The sequence below is a fragment of the Amblyomma americanum genome, chromosome 8 (assembly GCF_052857255.1).
Source record: "Amblyomma americanum isolate KBUSLIRL-KWMA chromosome 8, ASM5285725v1, whole genome shotgun sequence".
NCBI classification, from domain to species: Eukaryota; Metazoa; Arthropoda; class Arachnida; order Ixodida; family Ixodidae; genus Amblyomma; species Amblyomma americanum.
In genome coordinates this window covers 57,107,954-57,129,281 of record NC_135504.1, presented here as the reverse complement: position 1 = coordinate 57,129,281, position 21,328 = coordinate 57,107,954, and the positions used below count along the sequence as shown (strand labels likewise).

The window sequence follows — 21,328 nt, the reverse complement described above, 5'->3', positions numbered from 1 at the left end:
TTTCTAATGAGCAAAAGCTTATTTTTCTAGCATAAACGGAAGGGCTATAGTGACCACACTAATATTGTGAAAAATGGCCAGCGGCCGCACAAGTGTGGGACCCCTGCCTTAAACCACTCAGACTACGCTTGTGACAGTGCATAACCACAGTCAAAATGTTTACAGAACACAAAACAACAATTTTCAGAACAACCTTTACACACATCCTGCCACCAATATATGTTGCTAAACTGTGAGCATGTGGCTTACAAAGTGCACCATCAAATGTCAAGCAATGCAGTCTAGATACAAAGAAATTAGATTTCTTCGCCAAAGTCGAGTGGCATGAATTTATGAAAGCAGGTGTACATAGAAGCTTGCCATTTTTTCTGAGGATGCACTAGAACTAGCCGTGACTGCTTTCTTTCGCATGAATTTAGTACCTTTGCTATTTAGAACTGTTGCTAGAGTTCTCAAAGCAATGAGCTTGGCAGTATGTCCTTTAATACAGACAGTTCCTCGTCAGTAATAACAATTCTCTGACAGAGTTTCTCATCTATAATAATATTTTACTCTGGGTTCTTAGCATTACGCCGGACCTCAAGAAATGACATGTGATACCGTGATCCTTCGAGTGCTTATCTCACTAACCATGGAGTTTCAACATAAAGGCTTTCAACCACTGCGACGATTGGTACAAGACTTTTGACACGCTCACTGAGAATTAACAGTAGGTGTCTTGCAGTGCTAAATGGCTTTCTCGAGGCCTCCATATAAAATTTAGGGGGTACAACAGAAATAGCAAGTGGCATCTTAAAAGGTTAAAGACAGTGAGTAAATATATGGCTTGCTTCACAAGTCAAATGCCTGTAACTAGTATAACTGACGCTAACTCGTAATGCCAGCAAGCAAAACAAAACTATAAAGCCACTTCACCTGCCACATGTCAAATTCGAACTTGACCGAAAATTTCGCTTTTTCGTGACCTCTCCAACACTGGCGTAGCATGCATGAACAGGGTACAAGCTGCGCGCAAACGTAAAGGGAGCGTATTCAACAAGTGTGAACTCCACCTAGAAGGAGAAAGAGAATACAGCTACGTGGACAAAGCCACAAACTTTTACATCTCAGCTCAAAATTACCTTAATACCTGCCAGGTTGGAAAGCATGCGAATGCACGTCAATCAACGCTGATGAACAGTCGGCGCAACCCAAGCCCTCTAGCTGCCATAACGTGTCACAACCGTTACATCGGACGCGATGTTGTGCAACGACAGTAACGTTTCTCCCGATGCACGGTCAGCGCCAGGGCTGGGTCACCAAAGGCTGCGACGCGTTTTGCACGCACTGCTCGAAACGCACAGCATCGTAAACAAGCCATCGGCAATTGCCGTCAATTGCTGTAACGGCCAACATCGAGCGAGTTGTACTTCCTTTCAGAACCCCCTCAAGAACCGGTACCGCTCAGCAAACCGGTACAAAGGCACAGCCGGAGCGACAACAGACAAAGACAAAGCACCCAATGAAGCGTGCTCTACGGTCATTCTATGCTGTACGCCGCCGCATACGCAGGGCGCGATACATACGTGGGTCGCGTTTGGATCCCGGCGGCCGCACACTTCACGCTTCCATTGTCAACGTGTCGGCAGCGGACGACGCACTCAGTTACCGCGACAGCAGCCGCCGCGTGTCGACCACGTAGCAGTTCATCGTGCGCGCAAGGAAGCACCTCCGTGACGTTTATGACGGCCGTAGAGTGGCACCGATGAGCCGGCAACGTAAGAGCTGCAACACAACGGGCTCATATGGGCTCACCTCACGAATCACGATGGGCTGTTTACGCGTGCAGTGCGCGGCACTGTCGTTGCGACGTAGTGGCGCTGGGTACGCGAGCGATTAAATAATGTGCGGCATGCCTATTGTGCCTGTTGTTAGCACCCGTCGTTGATTCGGTAATGGGCGTAGAGTTAGCGAATAATACAAGCTTGATTTAGCACTGACAAGTGTAAGCAACTAACCAGCGCAGGTAACTAACGGTGACATCGGATATGTATGAAATAGCAATGCAAGCCATCATGGATCAACGAGGATCGACTGAAGAGGCAGAGGCAGCGGAGGTTTTGGGAGAACTGTAGGATGGATTCAGACGTAGAATGTAGATTAGACAACTTCTTCGCACTCACCCACTGCATCGAAATTGCCGCAAGTGAAGAACTACCGTCGTGGATGGCGTTTAGAAACATCAAATGGAGTTTAGGAGGTCGCAGTACAGTCACTGACTACGGTACCTCCTTCTCAATAAATTTGTCCATCTTATATTTTCTTTGTTATTTCAATAAACTGATTCTGATTCTGACAGTGTAAACCACGCCCTGCTATGGAAAATTTTGGGGAAAAGGTGGTGTGGGCTGTGAAACTGTTTATTAAATAAAGTTCACGTAGCTGTGTAGTGGCAGGAAATGGGAGGTGCAGAAAGCTTGGTTACAGTTAAAAGGGACTTCGGCAAGTATGTCCCTTATCGCCACTCGTATTTATGCTCTACATCAGGGAGATTGAAGGGAATACAGAAGCGAGCGGATTAGGGTTTACTGTGTCGTGGCGGCGAAGGGGCCAACTGGAGACAAGTAGCACTGACATATGCCGATGACATCGTTCTAGTAGACGGCGCGAGAGGCCTTCAAGCCTTAAGGGGCAGACATCGCGGAAAAGAGGCGGATGATCTATAGGACTGCAATTTAGCGCCGAAAAATGGGGAATCATGGTTTATAATGATGAGCCTGGTACAATGACACACAGAACTTCGCTTGCTGTAGCTGGCACACAAGCATAGAGAGTTAATATACTGACAGTATTTTAGAGCTGTACCCCAGCGTACATATATCTTCCTACATCTATAAATGGTGGCACAGACTACACGGGAGATCAAAGAGAGGAAAGTGTGAAGAATGCAAAAAGAATCGCACGCTCTGGGGATAGAACAAATATGATGTCATTCAGGAAATCTGGAAAGGCGCTATGGTACCGCGTGCTTGACGTTTGCAAACGCTGTGTTGTGCAATTAGGATCACCCGCCGCTTGGCTCAGTCCTTAGAGCGCTCGGCTGATCCGGAGTACCCGGGTTCGAACACGACCGCGGCGGCCGCATTTCGATGGAGGCGAAACGCAAAGGCGCCCGTGTGCAGTGCGGTGTCGGTGCACGTTAAAGATCCCCAGGTGGTTGAAATTATTCCGGAGCCCTCCACTACGGCACCTCTTCCTTTCCTCTTTCACTCCCTCCTTTATCCCTACCCTTACGGCGCGGTTCAGGTGTCCGCCGATATGTGAGACAGATACCGCGCCATTTCCTTTCCCCCCAAAAAAACAATTTTCTTTTTAGTTTTATTTTTTCCAATTAGGATACGCCATAAATTCGGCACTTGAAGTAAAGAAGACACCCGCCGCATTGGCTGTGGTTAGGGCGCTCGGCTACTGATGCGGAGTTGCCGGGTTCGAACCCGAGCGCGGCGACTGCATTTTTATGGAGGCGAAACGCAAAGGCGGCCGTGTGCAGTGCGGTGTCAGTGCACGTTAAAGATCCACTGGTGGTCGAAATTATTCCGGAGCCCTCCACTACGGCACCTCTTTCCTCCTTTCCTCTTTCACTCCCTCCTTTATCCTTTCCCTTACGGCGCGGTTCAGGTGTCCAACGATATATGAGACAGATACTGCGCCATTTCCTTTCCCCCAAAACCAATTATTATTATTATTATTAAAGCAGACGACAATCTGTAGGCTTGCCTTGTGGTCTCATGGGAGCATTACTAACGGAGCATGCAGTTACACGTAATATGAGGTGGACAATATTCGGATCGCGCGAGGCAAAAAGTGACGGGCAGTATGAATAGTGGTTGAGGCATATGAATAGAAGCGATGGGTGGCAAAAATTTTCAGGTGCTTAAACCGAAGCAGTATATCGATACTAAGCGAAGAACAGATGACTTGCTAATAAATACATATGTCAAGGAGAAATAAGAAACCTTGAAACAGAAAGTACGATCTTCAGAAAAAAGTTTTCTAACAATTCCAAAGGGATTAGTTTGCTGGAGTGCGAAGTGTAACCGGCAAAAATGCGACGCCATGGATGACGTTTGCTGTTGCTGCATACAAGACAGAGAAATGAGAGAGAACATATCCTTATCCAGTGTAAGACCCTTGCGGGAATTACGGAATGCCGCGTTGTTCCCTTGCGGGCGAGGCGTGCCGTGGAGAAGGACGAAAGCAAATGCTTTCCTGCTTCTCGATATAGCTAAACGGCCAGCTCGGGAGCACTGCGCCCCTCCTCTTCCTCAAACCGGTCGCAAGTGTCCACCGCCAGCAGCGCAGGCAAGGACGCTGATTGGACGAAAGTGACTATACGGGCAAATGCGCCGAAATCGGTGGGCACCGCCCGTGGCCGGAGGTGGATCGATATCGAGCCGCGACAGCGACAGGACGCAAGTTAAACGCGTCTGCTTATCCTTCCTTCGTTGTCGCCATATTTCCCGGTCAGCCGCCAGACCAATAAACCAACAAATGTGTCGCTCCGGGCAAAAAGTCCTGCTCTGTGTTGTGTCCTTTTCGCATAACCGCGGCGTCGCCGTAAAGATCTACGGTTGTATGGGGTGTGCGCTACCGCGAGCTCGGAGTTCGCGAACTATAGGCCTCGAAGGAGGTTAGCGGCCTAGTTAGAACACCCACACACTGCAACCCTCAGTGCACGATGCCGCCATTGGAATCCGCGAAGCACTAGGGTTTCGGAATAGCAAAGACATGCTCAGTTTTCGAAACGTAATAGACGACTCGAGGATTGACGGAAGAGGTCAAGATGATGAATGACAAAACAACATTTATTAAGCCCGAAATAAATCGGTGGTGCACGCAGGCACCAGACGGGGTGGTTCCTTATTTACGGGACCCATATGTTTCCAGCAGCTCCTGGCCCCTGTCCGTCAGTGCGAGCTGAATCGGTAGGGCGGGGCTGGATAACAAAATCTCCCATCGCTAAGGGGTTGGGGATTGGGGGTGTCGACAAGAAGGGGAGGAGGGAGGTGTTTAGTTTTGAGCACTCTGCCAAGACGTGCGGCAGGGTGCCCTTCTCTTGTTTGCAAAAAAAAAACAAAAGACAAAACAGAGCATATCGTGTTCCGCAGGGTACATGCGGTTCATCAGTACGGGATGCGCAAGCGATCCCGCCTGCGCTCGACGCAGGATCGTCTGTTGTTGCCTGGTGAGTTTGGGGTGCGGTTCTGGCAGTCTGCACCTTTCCTCGTGGTACATCTGGGTAATGTCCCGAAAGCTGGTGACCGGGTACGGTAGCTCTTCCGGCATTCAGGCAAGATTTGTAAAGCACTGTGGGGATGAGCTATTTGGCTCAGCCAGTCGTAAAGAACTGCGTTTGAGTAAGCTAAAGCGATCACGTCCCAGCAGAAGGAGTGTTGATTGATTGACCAGTGTTCATGAGCAGGGTTAGCAGAACTCCTCGCACGCTGAGTACTTTCTTGAATGAAAAGGTAGCTCAGAAAGGACACCACAGAAGGAAGACACCACAAACACGAACGCTACTAATTAACTGGCTTTATTTTCCGAAACAGTTAACATTATGTAGGCGTACACATCACATGCGCACACTACAGTATGGAGGCGCCGGCCTTCTTGACAGAAAAAAAGAATAATGAATCTCATTTCATATCTACATCGCAGAAAAAACAGGTAACATGTGTATCAGCCGCGAATAACGTCAAGAACCAACAAACATCCAATAAAAACTAATCTAAAGAAAAAAGGCATGCACCTAAGAAACAGTGTTCTTGCAGATAACTCTCCAGAAAGACGCGCTCGGACTACGAAGTACTTCTCCTTTCTTATGTGCAAAGTGAGTACTTTCTACATGTGACTGTTTCGATAGGAAGGGGGTAAATGTTGATTTCCGCCGTTCGGCGTACATCTCCGTAGCTTTTGGTACCAAAAAGTGTTTCCGGTGGAACACTTATATGCATGCACCAAATGCTGAATTCAAAGAGAGAAGAAAAAAGCAGAAACCTGCTGCTTGGGATGGTCATGCGCAGTGGACACGAGCGGGTTCGATCTCGTGACGAAGCAGAAGAAGAATCCTGTCCTGCGGTGCAGTCACGCCGACCAGCCCTCGCCGACCCATCGAGCTTGCCTTGAGACCTTCTGCTCCCCGGCACAGTTCCTTCTCGGCTACACAGACGGCCAACGAAGGTGAGCGAACTGGTTTCTGGTAAACAGGCTTAGAGAAGCGATCAGAAATTGGTGAGGGTAATCGATGCCAACCAAGCATTGTTGGGCTATCGTTTCTCTCGTTCATCCTAGTCTAATCCGCGGTGGTTCCTCTGACCTGCTTGAGGGAAGAAAGCAGGTCAGAGGAGGAGGCAAAACCTTTATTGAGCTCTAAGATTGATGAGATTCGCGGAACCAGATGGTGTCTTTCATCTTCTTAGCAGTGGCGGTCTGCCCCTAGTCCAGGGCTCCGCTGGATGCTGCTGCCAGCTGAGACCGTCAAATCAGCCCAAGTTGGACGTCCTGATGGTCGCTGGAGAGCGTTCCTTCCCACTGCTCCGCCCTCGGGTTTGGTGTTGGTGCCGCATCTATCTCCTGGCACGCCCACGTTATGTGGTATAGCGTGGGTGTTTATTGGCACCATGGGACCACCACGATAGATAGACCCGATAGACGCAATAGGGTTAATTGGTTTGTTCATTGAAGGTTGTGGCCAAGTGCTACACCAGAGTGACCAAATCCTGTTCTGGTGAGGGAGTGAGTTGTCGGTTCTGGTCACCGAGAACAGGCCGCACCCCAGGCCTGGTTATGTAATTCCATCGACACGCAAAGTTTTTTTTTTTCAAACCCCAATTGCGTGGTACCGGGATTCGAGCCCAGACCACTTGCACGCAAGGCGGACGCTCTACCGTTATGCCATCGCTGCACCGTATATCGCTGCTGTAACAATGAACATGCAGAAAACGAAAGTAATGTTCAACAGTCTAGCAAGAGAACAGCAGTTCACAATTGGCAGCGAGGTGCTATAGGTGGTAAAGGAATGCGTTTACTTAGGGCAGGTAGTTACAACTGAGTCCGGCTCATGAGAGGGAAATAACCATAGAAGGATAAGAATGGGGTGGTGCGCATATGGCAGGTTCTCTCAGATCATGAATGGCAGTTTACCAATATCCGTCAAGAGAAAAGTGTACAATAGCTGTATCTTGCCGGTACTCGCCTACGGAGCAGAAACGTGTATGCTTGCGAAAAGGGTTCAGCTTAAGTTAAAGACAACGCAGTGAGCCATGGAAAGAAAACTGATAGGTGTAACGTTAAGAGACCGGAAGCGGGCAGATTGGCTGAGGGAACAAACGCGGGTTAATGACATCCTAGTCGAAATCAAGAGGAAGACATTGGCTTGGGCCGGTCATGTAATGCGAATGCAAGATAACCGCTGGTCCTTAAGGGTAACGGAGTGGATTCCAAGAGAAGGCAAGCGGAGCAGGGGGCGGCAGATGGTTAAGTGGGCGGATGAGATTAAGAAGTTTGCGGGCATAGGGTGGGCGCAGCTGGCAAAGGACATGGTTAATTGTAGAGGCATGGGAGAGGTCATAGTCAGGCTGCTGCTGCTGCTGCTGCTGCTGATGATGATGATGATGAAGTTTACTTCGATAGAGGCAATATAGACCACCGGGGTTTTTGTGTGTTCGCAAGCGTAGTATGTCGAAGCCGGAAAAAGCCCCTCTTCACGTTGCAGCCGATGATAAAGGAAGTGGATCGACGCTCTCGAAAATGCGCCTAGTCAGGACATGTGACACTTGAGGGCCCGTCTATTGAGGAACTTGAAAAAGACGACCTCTTCGCATGGAGGAAGGGAACTCTGGAGAGGCGGTTACATAACATTTTTTGAAGCCGGCTCCCTCCTTGCTCCATCCCTCCCCTTCTTGTCTGCCTTCTCAGAGCGCTTGCGCATGCGCAGCAGACGACGTCGCTGCGCCTAGGGTTACTATTGGCTGCGCCGTCGGCCAAAGACTCCCAGAAGCCCTTGCGAAAGCGCGTGACTTTCTGCACATTTTCTTGGCGTGCGTCGCGAAAAACGAGGGCCTCTCCTGAGTTTTCCTCTCTCCATGGCCTCGTCGGCTTGGGTGGAAATGATGTGCTGCTATCGCTGTCCCTTTCTCGCTTTGGGGGGAAACAGAGGAGTTCATTATGTGCTTGCACTACCCCCCCCCCCGCTCACGATAGCAAGAATATGACAATGTTTATTACAGGATTCTGCGCTCCATTTCTTTCACGCAATTGGCAGAAAACACGAAAACATTACAACGTGAAAAATTTTCGAGCTTCAAAATAAAATTAGGAGCTTTGAAAGAACCTTCCGGCCGTGAAATTGTTTTCCGCAGCCCTAGGCCAAAAGCGATACTCAAGCCAGTCATTTTTCGGGTAAATGGAAGCTAAGGTGCGCTGGTGCCTGTGGAAAGTAATTCTGCTTGGAAACGACTAAACGCATTCACAGATATTACGCGCATGTTTACCCAATAAGGCACTGAAATAGAAAGCGACACGTTTGCTCTTTCGGCAGGATTCCGACGTTAGGATATTTTTTGACTTGATTAATTAAATGTGGACACAGCGACTCAGACCATATTCTATAATTGTGAATGCAAACACCTTCGTGTTTATATGGTGAAGTCTCATTTTATACATGAATATTGTTTTTTTCACTCGCACAGCCGAGCATAGTACTTCTCATAGGCGTCTTGTTAAGTGATAGAGAATTTGATTGTGCGGAGACATTTGACATATAAACTGGCGCAGGTGGTATACCCCGCGCTCTGCTTTCGGTTTGAGGGGTCATTTATCAGCTTATTACCACATAAGGCTCACTTCAGTCGCAAATTCTGTCATGAAGCAGTAAACTGAGCATAATACATCCGGCATGTGCATATATCAGCGTCTAAGAGGTACCATTCCAATTCACGCAGACTTTCTGCACTTCTACACTGAGTAAAAATAATAAAAGTACTACGAGTGTTGAATATATTTTGCTTCCTGGTCTCAAACGTGTTTATTGAGTGATGAAAATGAAAAAAAATTACAAAGGAGAAAAATTATGCATTGCAGCTTTTGATGTACGTAGTTCATATTCAGGTGGCAACATTGATATCGAAGCAGTGGGAAGCAAAGTATCTGCATACATCGACGTTCATATATGAGGAGAGAAAGATGCTCCCAGGAAGAACTTGACAAGGGCCCAACTCCTTTTACGAGGCAGTTTCTCACGGTAGCACACCAGAAAAAAGAAATCAACAAATATTCAAATAAGCACTAGCATACGTCCTTTTTAAAATCCATTTCAGCACCTCTAATCCAGTGCTTCGCATGGTGAATTCCATTGTCATTGCCATGAAAACGGAATATGCACTTAGTGCACTGTATGATGTCAGCGCACGTTAAAAAAAACACACGAAAGTGGTTTAAATAAATCCGGGACCGTGCACTAAGCCATCGCTCCGTAGTTCATACGTTAATCCTCGCGATTTGCACTTTACAACTTTTTGTTCGCTTTGCAGCCTCGACTATAGGAGATGCCACGAAGGAAAAAAAGTACCTCTGAACTGCGAGGAGACGCGAGCACAGTTGGGGCACTTGACCAGGGTGCCGACCAGGAGCACCTTCATAGCCGCTCTACGGCGAAGGCGTCCCGGTCGCGTTCAGGGAAAGGTGGAAAAAAAGTGCAACCCGACGAAGCAAGGAACAAGGCCCAAAAAGTTGCAGGTCAGCAAATTTTGGCGTTTGTAACATTGCGTAAATGATGCGAAAATTAAGGGAATAGGCACAGCACCAATTTGCAGTTTCTTTGTTTTTGAACATGCATTTTCTGCAACAAAAAAAATTAGAGGGGACACTTAAGCTTCGCCTTAAGGATATGAAGCGATAGAGTAAATGAGTTCATGCTCATATATGCGGAATTGGTCATGCTCATCTTTACAATCATAGGTCCTTGGGAGCCCACACACGGCTCCTTCCACAACGGTGCTACGGTTGACGGATGCGCCACTGCCCTGCAGTGGCAGGTGCTGAAACCGGTGGGGCTTAATGTGCGACCCAAGTTGCGCTTCCCGAGCAACCTCTCGAGATTAATCATTAATTTCATAGCCACCTGTCACGGTGGTTAGTTTGCTCACAGTTCCGGCGGGCAGGTTGTGTGACTCCGCAAGATCACGTGACCTAGGGGGCACACCTAGGTTGGTCCTCCGGTGGGTGGCTGCTTAGGCGACCCTACGCCACGCTATTTTTCGCTCACAAAGCCGACGACGTCGAGGCTGGATTTTCTGGGCAAAGGCACCTTTTACGCTATCGCGTTAAATATTGAGAGGTACGTTACTGCCGGAACACATCGCAGCGACAAACTGATCAGGAGGCCTTATCTCTGAAAAATGCGCAAATAAATTCGTTTTTGAAAGTTTTATTAGGCTATTAATTACGGAGGTCTAGATTTGTTTTGCATTCTATTCTGCCATAGAGCGGAAGACGTCTCATATTAATATCATTTCCTCTTTTGAAGCACTGTTAATATATTTTAGCGATAAAAACTTTTCTTCAGAATGCCCCCAAGAATACAGATAACCGGACGAAGGTTTCTACCACTGTCACTCCACATTTTTTCCAAGCTGTTGAAATCTCTTCTATAACCAAATAAATCAACCATGCATAACATGAAATTTCTATCTGCTACTCCTTTAAAGGGGCTCTGAAACGCCTTCCGAGGAGAGCACATTAACTCACTTAATCACCGCACTGTGTTGCCATGAAACCCAGAGCCAAATACTCTTCTACACGCAGCCGACGACCCACAATCCCGCGTCAAAGTTGGCGAGCCCTTCCCTGCGACTTTTTCATGCTCGCACCCTCCTCCGTCCCCCGCATCGGCGTAGGCATGGTGAGAGGTGGCCATTGGTTAGATTATTTCACACCTCTGGCAGCTACCGTGTCCGCGGCCAATAAGCCGCTTAGCTCTGGCAGGTCGGGAAGCTCCGCTCCCATAGGGGGGTCGGCGAAGGAGCGCCGACCGTCCAGCGTGAAAAAAATTGACAAGAGGAGAAGGAAAGGCGCGAAGACGCTGAAATTCAAATTTCAAGTACAGATAACTGAGCTTCTACAAAGCGCATTTAAAAAATCCTCGCTGGACACTATTCGTGAAGCGGCGTGCTTCAATATCCCAGGCATGCCGCAACTTTATTAGAGCCCCCTTCAGAGCCTCTTTCAAGGTTAAAGGTTCGTTTATTACATGTTTATGGTACAAGGTTAGAGAAAAACATTGGAATACAGAAGGAGGTCCCAAAGTCAGAGACTGTGGACGGGACCTCCTGTAAGAACAATTGTAAAAATGAAGTACAGACAGCAGATGCAAAAAAAAAAATAAAGTTGTTGGCATCATAAATGAGCAGTGAGTGAAATACGAGAAATAATGCAAACCCTTATATGAATGAGAAATGATTACACACCTAATATCATACAGATAAAGCAACCATGCCTTTAAAGCAACCATGCCGAGTTTGATGCGGTTTTCTTAGCTCGCCCCTATGTGAACTTGCGCCTCAGATTAAGCTATAAAGTCTCAATCAGCCCCGATTTCATGTCTCAATTAGCCCCGATTTCATTTTCAACGACACGCTTTCACATGTGGCTCCACTGCAGCGCCACCACCACCGGAGCGGCAGCTGCCACCAGCCTATGACCGCAGCGCCCATTCTTCACGATACAAGGCGACGACGTGTCTCTCTCCTGGTGGCAAGGCATCGTCGCAACGCGAAGACCAACTGGGTGCCACGTCGGCTGGCCCAGATCAGTCCCTGCCTGTGATTAGCCCGCCGCCACTGTCGCCACAGGGGCCACTGTCCCCAGCTCTGGAAACACCTGGTCTGTTGAGTGAGGCTCGTTCTATGGACAACCGTGGCGCACACGCCTCCCGAGCCTTGCTGCTGTCTGCCAGGGAGACGAGCTGGATTTCCGCCGGCAAGAGGGGCGCGGCGGATATGACGAGCACAAGTTTTGGGCACCCTGCGGGACAATTTACCCACCTGAACAGCACCCAGGAGAAAGCGGTGAGCAAGATCAATGTTTCTATTGTACTTGTTTCGATAATGTTGCTGTGGAAACGATGATGACACGCCTCTCCGTATAGCCAGTCTGGGACTGATGCACCAAATCATCAACACAGTGTAGAGTATACGCAACGTGTATCGATCGCCTATAGGGGTAGAGCCAATGGGTAAGTCATCAGAGTACAGCGTTCCTTTTTCGCGCGTCGCCTGGCTTGGAAGAAATATGGCTGCAGAGACACAATGTTACCATAACAGCGAACACCATCATTTGCAAGGACTTTCTGTAGAGCGGCAGGCATCTAAAAACCTCTGGACTTTACTCCATCAGGCCGCATACATGCGAAAGGTGTTGCTTCAACTAGGTAAGAAAATAATTGTTTCCCTTTCATTTTAAGCGTCCGTTCACGTTACGTGTAAGTTTATGCTATAGATACGATGCAGGAGCTGGAAGTTTTTTGAAGCGAAAAGATTCACTACGCTAGGTAAAGCAGGCGTCGCGTAAGCCGGAGGATGGCCTTGAACGACCTTTAAGCCCAACCACGTTAGCCGCGTATGACCAAATGTGGTGCAGTTATGGTGTCGAGCCCTTTACCCCTGACCTTCACCCATGATCTTTAGTTGACCTTTCACCTTGAGATCTGAACTTTGACCTTAAGAACATCCGATGGGGTGATGTGAATGTCACGTGATGACATCCAATGGGGGTGTCGTAAGACCATGTAATACCATGCCATAGCCACGCGGTTGTGTGAGTATATATAGGGTTAGCCAAGTTAAGCCACTGCCAATTTTTCCACTGTTGCTAACGGGGGTGCTATTGAAAAACGCCGAGCGGTTTCTTGCGTTGGTACGGTTGGGTCAGCTGTTGCCTTCATCCTTTCGCCGCTGTACTCCTAAACACGAAAAAGCCTATATGAGAGGAGAAAAGGAGTAAGCCGTCCTATAGTGCCCCGCTCCTTTAGGGTGGGGTTGTCCTTTTAAGTTCCGGAGCAGATTTCGATGACTAAACATGAAGAATGCTTACTCTTGTAAACGGAGACGTATTCCCGCTGAAAAACACAGTAACTTGACGCAGTTAATATGAGAGGAGCTTTAAAACGTGGCACCGGAGGTCCTGCGTTTGCATGAATGAATAAAAGCTGCGGCGCAAAGATTGTCGTCGTTGCGCCCTAGTTTTTTCAGTCATGCACCAACCCGCTCCACGGGCCGTCATTCTACGTTGGCGTATATACAGAAGAGGAAAAGGTTAAAATCTTCATAAATGCAAGAACTTGGCTTGTTTTGAAGAGGGAGCTGGTTATCGTTGCCAGCCATACGTATTTAGTATCTTTAGTGATGGAAATCTGCCCCACGGTTTGGTAAGCATATCCTGCCTCTTAAACGGAGCCCGTTAGAGGACAGCTTACTGCATTTTGCTCGTTTCGCCTTTAGAGTGTACGAGCTTGGCCAACATTTGCGATGGCGATTACTAGATGTTTTTTTTTTCATGGTAGCACGCAATAGAAGAGGCACGCCCGTGTGACGAAGTAACGTTTCTGCAATTGCAGCCACTTGGGAAAAATCCGTGAAAACACCAGTCACCTAATTCCACGCTGAAGACTAGCATTAAAGACTCAGCTACGCTTCGGAGCGCATCAGCACTGGGCTGGCCTAACCGACTAATTAATCACTTCAGCAGACTGCCGCCTCGGTGGCTCAGCGGTTATGGCGCCCGGCTGCTGACCCAAAAGACGCGGGTTCGATCCCGGCCGCCGCGGTCGAATTTCGATGGAGGCGAAATTCTAGAGGCCCGTGTACTCTGCGATGTAAGTGCACGCTAAAAACCCCAGGCCGGAGCCCTTCACTACGGCGTCCCTCATAACCCGAGTCGCTTTGGGACGTTAAACCACCATAAACCAAACCAAACTTCAGCAACTAATATGCTATTCTCCCACTTGAAAAGACTGACAAACCTATGTCAAAATACGACAAAGTCGATTGTCGTTTCGTCTTAACGATATATTTTTCTGCGATTTTGTAGTATTTTTCTTGAGCACAGTAGCGTTTTCTTTAGTATTTTCTGTAGTCTCTAGTTCCGTGGTACTTTTCTGCAGCAAGTTGAACAATTCTGTTGTTACTACAGAAATGTCTGTTGTTACCAGAAGTTCACGACAAACCATTTCAGTACATCGGTTGTCAGGACAGAAAATTTTCTCTTGCGTTTTGCGACTTATCTTTCATACTTTTTTTATATATAACCTTGCCTCCACATTGCAAGCGCCACTGATGGTATTTGACATCGCGTATCGATCCCAAGCGAAATTCATCAGCGCGCTGGGGCGGTAGTCTTGCTACCAACACATTAGTTTCCACTATAGAGCAGTGCCCGATAAACAACGGTTTCATCACAAGGCGCGGATTGTTTCTCGCGGCCATTTTCGCATATTTTTTTGTCTTGGTTTGCGGATGAGTTTAATTGTCGATCTTCAGAGAGTAAACAATTTTAGCGTAATTAAAACTAAACTTGAACTCTTACTATGAATATCACAAGCTATTTTTCTGTTTGTCGCTATTTCCTATTCTCGAACGAGATAATGCTAGTGACCAGGCTTCGGTAAATTGTGCGCTTGACAAAACCGACATGCTTTGGAAGAATGCCGGCAACATTCGAGTGAGAACATTTTCTACGAACGTCACACAGCCTCAGACACTTGTAGCGTATGTTTAGTGGTCCGTATTCCGTTTGTTTAACGTCTAGATGTACACGCGGCCAAGCATTACTTTGTAATCCACAGTGCGGTAATGTGCCTTTTGAAGAGCAACACAGAAATATGGAGCGCGGTACTTCATGAATTCTTAATAGAGATTGGGAACAATAAACGAATTTCCTCAGCCATTGAAACACTTGCTGATGTGAACGGCTCACGACTCATGGCCTGACGACAGCTCCAATTAATATTAGGTATAATAAAAATGAATGGGAAAAATAAGCAAGATTTTGATGCGAAACGGGATCAAACTGCGCGTTCCCTGTCGCGACGCCGGCAGTGCTGAGAAAAAAAAAATAGCGCCTACGATGCCTTTTGTAGGTGTTTGAACACCAAGCTATATAGTCGGATACAACTTAAGTCTGCAGTGAAGCTCCGCCCGCATTCATGACCACCGCACAGAATTCCTCCACGACAAAAAAGTAGTCCGTTGCTAAAACTTCTCTTGTCACCTAAAGAAGCTAATCAAAAGAAAAAAATTATAAGCTCTAGAATTTTGTTACCTGGCTTGTTTAATAGAGCGAAACATTTAAAAGCTGATTTCGTTTACTTTTGTGACTGGGTGGCGGAGTAATACAATACGCCACGGACCGTGGCCCAGTGTTAACAACTGCTGTTTTTTTTTTAAAGTTGTATCCTACTATAGAAAGAAATTAATTGTTGCTGGACATGTCTTTAAGTTCGTGTCACAATGCAAGAGCAGCGGAAGGTACTTATATGACGAAGGAAACGTCGAGGAAGGCAAATTTGCGTTTAAGTGACAGCGTTGGAACGTGCGGCGAGTGGCCTGGAAGGCCACCATTTCCCCGACTGTATATGGTTAGCAATCACGATACTAGAGGCGCGCCCGTCGCTTTGCAAGCCGCCAAAAAGATGTAGCAGGAATTGACACTGCGTCTATAATTCAGACGCATTAGCTGAAGCGTTTCATCTCCCTTTTCGGCTCCATGACCGCCTGAGTTAAGGTTTAAAGAACAGATTTTCACCCGGTATCGGCTTTGTGTGCCAACACCGACGATGTGAATAGCGATGAAGGCAAAGGATATGTGTGTGTAGTACGTCTATGTTTACACGGTGTTAATCAGTGCTCGCTTGCAAAAACTTGCTTTATGTAATAGCACACATTCACTAAATAAACTAAGTTCCCCTTATTGCACAATATATGGACGTATTCTTGTTGCTCCGTGTACCTAAATGGGAAGAGCATAGCAAAGACTACCAAGTTTAGGCCACCCGGGGCCCCCTGAGTACGTCTTCCCTCGCCAGCTCGCGGGGGCGAAGGTCCTCTTCGTTAACAGCAGCGATCGTCGGCTCTTTAAATATTTTGTTTTTAAACGGCTTAGTGCTTATAGCGATATCTAACGTGTGTCTGCACACCACCAGGCATCTTTTCGGGTCGTCTACCTGTTGGTTAGCTTTTTTTCTTTAAGGTAGACGTCTAGAGGTCGTGACATTGAAGCAACGAAGATATGTATGAAGATACATCGAAACCTATAGTTGTCATTTTCGGGGTGGTGACATCATCTCCGGTCCTGGGAATTATGTGACCGAAGTCGCACATTTTGTCTCGATGAGGTTTCTAACGCTACTACATCAATAATTTCACGCCGCTGCGTTCAGCTGTGTGAAGTCGTTTGCTGCAATCAACGGACGCACGAGTATTGCTCTTCCCGCCCTGTTTTATATCATGCTTGCCTTGTAAACTCCTCAAAATGCTCACGACGGGTCTCTCAAGGAACCATGTCCAGCGATTTTAATCGGGCTATGCGCCGTTATTTTTCAAGTGAAATTTGAACGAATAGCACTGTGCCAGAACAAAACCGCGATATGTGTCTCATTAAATTTTATTTCAAGGGAAATGGTGCTCCAGACTAACCGATAGGATACCGACACGTCACTTTGTAGCTTTTCCACTTAAGGCGATTAAGACCACCGACTGGACCTGCTTTGCCGAAGCGCGCTGGGCTTCGGCAAAGCATATATATATACATATATATAGGGCATTAAGATCACGACGAAGGTGGCTGATCGGAAGAATGGTTATTGGGTTTTTATTTTAGGGCTGCAAAGTAAGCAATGGAGAGACAACTTGTGCCAGTTGGCGCGAATAAAAATTCAAAACTTGCCTACTGATAAATTTCTCAATTGGCGCACACAATCCACCTGTCGTGTGTAGCTTCAATTTGCTGAGTGTTCGGCATGCTTTAAAATCATTACAATCACGTGTTCGGAACCAAATAATGTATCTTACCTTCACAAAGCACTAATGCCGCAGCCTCCTCTTGTTATCTGTTTTCTTGCAGTTCACACCCACTGGAAAGGCGGCCATCCTGGGGACCGTGTGCTTCCTGGCAATTTTTCTTATCGCGGCTGTCATCGCAATCGTCATGATGATGTTCAAGACTGACGCCCCGCGTCAAGAACAGGTGGCATACTGCGAGACAATGGATTGCCGCTTGCACGCCAAACTTCTGACCGCACAACTTAACGCAAGTGTCGACCCGTGCGAAGACTTTTCCGCATACGTCTGCTCGGGATGGCATCCTCCGGGAGGCCACAGGGAGCACATCAAGACGCCAATCGACGCCATCGCCCTCTCCCGGCTAGCAGGCTTCAACATCATTCTCGCGGAGGGCACACGGAAGCTGCCCGCAGGTATCAAGGCGCTCAACATGCACAAGTCTTGCATGAAGGCTGAAGACCACGGCGGCCTCTACTTGAGCGAGTTCCGGATGCTCATGGATGATATGGGTCTCAGCTGGCCAGATTATCGAGAAGACGGTGACGCCCTTGACGCCTTGATTGCGCTCTCCTACAAATGGCAGGTGCACCTGTGGGTGGAAGTCCGGGTGCTGGCCCAGCCACATTCAGGAAAATGGCGCCTGGAGTTCAGGTCTGCATCAGTGCTGCCAGCTGTTATCAATCAGTATCAATCTGTGAAAGATAACACCATCTATAGTGCATACTGGATGAGCTACTACAGAGACTTCAACCTCGACACCAACGCTTCTGCCTTCACCCTTGCAGCTACCATAAATGAGACCCGCGAAATTGAAGGGGCGATATTAAACAACCTGGACAAATTTATCCTTCGACAAACGAGAAGTCCGGCTGTATTCCGCCTCGGGAGCATCGGTAATCACTCTAAACCGATCACCTCAGCTGCCTGGATGAACCGCCTTCAGAAAAACATTGTAGTGAGTCCCCAATTGGCCGCAAGTTATGAAATAAAACTCAGCCACGAGAACCTCTTGCAAGTCGTCGGGAGCTTCTTCCGCGACTACCCCGACCACAAAATTCTCAACATTTTTTCTTGGACGTTCGTCCAGCAGTATGCACCGATAGCTGATCCCCGTATGCTCATCAGCCGCTTCGGTGATCGGCACAAAATGAACGCCTACCGTCCCTTATTCTGCGGCTTCCACGTCGAAGAAACGTACAAAGTCCTCGTACTCTCTCTCGATATCGCTGCTCGTATTGAAGAAAAACAGAAGACGGTCATTGCCGCCGGGTTCCAAAGACTCGTCTCGGCTGCAGTTAACAAGATGGAGAGCTCATCGTGGCTGGACGACGAAAGCAAGCGCATCGTCAGAGAAAAGATGACGTCCGTAAAGATGCACGAGTGGCCCGATGAGGATCTGATGAAGAATGAAGAACTCGAGGAAATTTACAAGGACTACCCGAACGCGGAAGGACCTTTCGCCGAGGACTGGATGGCTGCGCGCCGGAGTATTCACAATGCAAGCGAGAAGGTGCGCCTCATCAACGGCTCTCAGACATACTGGGAAGCTCTCAGGCTGCCACTGAACTTCGCCGGGTCCTATCCAATTTACGACTATGCCCTGGGCACTCTTGCACTACCCGTATATTTACTCGACACACCGCTTCTCTACGCTGCGGGAACGGACGCCATGTTTTTCGGCGGCTTGGGATTCTTGCTCGCTTCGAACTTGGCCAGGGCTGTCGACAAAGCTGGCGTCCGCTGGCTCCCCAACGGTACAAGCGTGGACTCTATTTTGTCCGAAGAAGACCGAAAAACCTTTCAAGAAATGGACAGCTGCCTCGAGTCGGACGGCGTTGAGAGCGTTTTTCCGGAGCTGCCGGCGTTGGAAATTGCCCTCGCCGCCCTCGAAGAGTCCATCAAGAGTGGCGGCGGCAGCCTCTACGTTCAAAAGGACCTTCCACCGGTCAACGCTTTCTTTATGACCGTCTGCTACATGGCGTGCACTGTACACGGCTTCAAGAGCGCCTTCGCCGCGGATTGCAACAAAATTGCGCGTAATTCGGCGGCCTTCGCGAGTGCATTCAAATGCTCGGCTGGGTCGAAGATGAATCCCGAGAAAAAGTGCACTTTCTTCCGCTGACGGCCCGCACTGCGAAGTCTTCACTGTGGCCCGTGTTACCGCAATTGCTTCCCAATCATCTGGTGTGTCCAAAGGGCTTCCATGGTATCTTGTGACGCTGTTATGCAGAAGTGCACATCCACGTTTGAATGAGCTTTCTCTGCTTTTCTGAAACAATTTAGTTTCATTTTTTAGTTATTGGCGCTCTTATCTGCGATTTGTTCTCACTTGAAACACTCACCGCAAGGTACTCATAGTTTGCTTATTGTGCATGATAGCCGTGTGGCCAACACACGTACTGCTAAAAAACCAACGTTTCTTTCGAGGTCTATATACTTCGGGCAAATACTTCAGAAAGAATGTTCACGTTTTTAGACCAATAGTAACTAAAATTGAAATTACATGCACCTCTGAAAAAGTTCTGGAACAAAGCTTACTGCGGATGCAGCATTCTTGATAAGGTCAAACACCGCGTCAAGTGACAAGGTCCGTGTGGGCATTTTATTAATGCGCAGTTGCCGGTGATGGACACCTTAATCGATAACGCTGCGGTGTTTGACGCTGAATCTCTGCACGCGAGAAAAGCAATGTAAGATATATGTGCTGTATCTGTACGCATTTGTTCGTAGCTTGCACGTTTGGCCGCATTTTTACTGTACTGTTTAACTGTCGCCCGGGGCTAGCCGCCTTTTGTGAAGCACGACGGCCTTATGCTCCAGCGTTTGCAGCGTTCTGGTTTAAACTTCCTGCCTACATGTTTTCATTTGGCCATGTGCTACATTAATTCAGCGCATTTGCTTTTTGGTTATTAAATGTTCCGCGTGGCGTTTACCTGAAGTTGTATTTTTTCATTTGTACTTTGCAGTCGCTAACAATCCTGGATCTATTTGTTGTACCAGAAAGTAATAAATATCGGGTTATATATCTTAGAAGCAGTTTGAATACTTAGGTCATTTTTTTTCTCAGGGCCTTCAAAGCGGGGTGTTGTGAATAAGTAAATTTTTTTGAGTTAAGTGGTTTAGTCACATAGCAGGTTGTGGCCATGTACTAGGCGGTTAAATCCTGTTCTGGTGAGGGACTGCGTTGTCGGTTCTGGTCACCCTGACCCGATTATGAAATTCCATAGACACGCGGAGCTTTTTTTTTTTAACCGGTTGAGAATTGCGCGGCACTGGGATTCGAAGCCCACTCTTCTTGCACGTGAGACGGGTGCTTCAACCTCCTAGTCGAAATCGAGAGGAACAAATAGGCATGAGAATGCTATGTAATGCGAAGACAAGATAACCGATGCTCCTCCGATAGATTCCAAGAGAAGCAAAGCGTAACAGCTAGGCAGCGGCAGACTGTTATAGGTAAGCGGATGAGATTAAGAAGTTTGCGGCGATATATGATGGCTGGAGCCGGCACAGGGCAGGTTAATTGGAGAGAGATGCGAGATGCCCTGCGGCGGGCGTAGTGAGGCTGATAAATTCCTCTTGCCGCCGACGCCGAGCATTGGCTAGCCCTTGTCACGTGACGATTGTTGCCTGGAAACCATGCTTACGATGGCCTGCACTCCCTAGGCATAGTTCGGAAGCGTCGCTTGGGGAACGTAATTCTCGCTGACTATACGATACAGATGTTTAGTATACTTGTTAGATTACACTCTTGAATAATCGAGACAGCTTTACAGGCCCACTTTTTCCCCAAGCAGGCAATCAAAGAGCAAGGAAACCACCTCCGAAATCGGGCACGCGCCATTCAGAGATGTATCACAGAGGGTGGACCATAACTCCGACTGTGGCTTCATTTCGGGTTACGGCGGGCACCACGTAACTTGCAAAATTCTTAGCCTTAACTTTTCCAATTTTTACTTTAGAGGATATGTTGTATTAGCACAATTTGACAGTCTAGCCGAGAAAAAAAAAATCCGTGGTTTTAGCTCTCTAAAATGACATTACCGCTTCAGTTCGCTCTGCGGCCTCGCGGTTGGCCGCCGCGTCGCATCCTAATGCCCTGTTGGTCATATGTTAAAGGGGCCATGACAGCCTATTTTCACGCATACCCTGCTTGTCGCATTTATTTCTCAACATGTTAAATTAAAATTTCCCCAAGATTCAGTTGATTCTGTGCGGTAAATATTTTTAAAACGAAT

At 47.8% G+C, this 21,328-nt stretch overlaps 2 protein-coding genes across 2 annotated transcripts in view; one reads left to right on the top strand and one right to left on the bottom strand.

The window, feature by feature from the left end:
• LOC144101701 (uncharacterized) overlaps positions 1 to 1,845 on the bottom strand; it is a 47,495-nt gene extending 45,650 nt beyond the window's left edge. Inside the window, exon 1 of the mRNA XM_077634835.1 lies at positions 1,566 to 1,845. The gene's annotated coding sequence lies outside the window, so the exon portion shown is untranslated. The remainder of the gene's footprint in view (positions 1 to 1,565) is intronic.
• A 7,739-nt stretch (positions 1,846 to 9,584) lies between these two features.
• Positions 9,585 to 19,356, top strand: LOC144102409 (neprilysin-like). Its single transcript, XM_077635689.1, has 3 exons — positions 9,585 to 9,774; positions 11,698 to 12,104; positions 17,155 to 19,356. Exons 1-3 carry the CDS (start codon positions 9,585 to 9,587, stop codon positions 19,213 to 19,215), a joined length of 2,658 nt encoding a protein of 885 aa, XP_077491815.1. The 3' UTR covers positions 19,216 to 19,356.
• The last annotated feature ends 1,972 nt before the right edge of the window (positions 19,357 to 21,328 follow it).

Bases quoted from the DNA above. Each gene is read 5' to 3' on its own strand.
- LOC144102409 (XM_077635689.1), top strand. From the start codon at position 9,585: ATGCCACGAAGGAAAAAAAGTACCTCTGAACTGCGAGGAGACGCGAGC. The intron at 9,775-11,697 runs GTCAGCAAATTT...GCTCCACTGCAG, and splicing joins CAAGGCCCAAAAAGTTGCAG to CGCCACCACCACCGGAGCGG. The intron at 12,105-17,154 runs GTGAGCAAGATC...GTTTTCTTGCAG, and splicing joins ACAGCACCCAGGAGAAAGCG to TTCACACCCACTGGAAAGGC.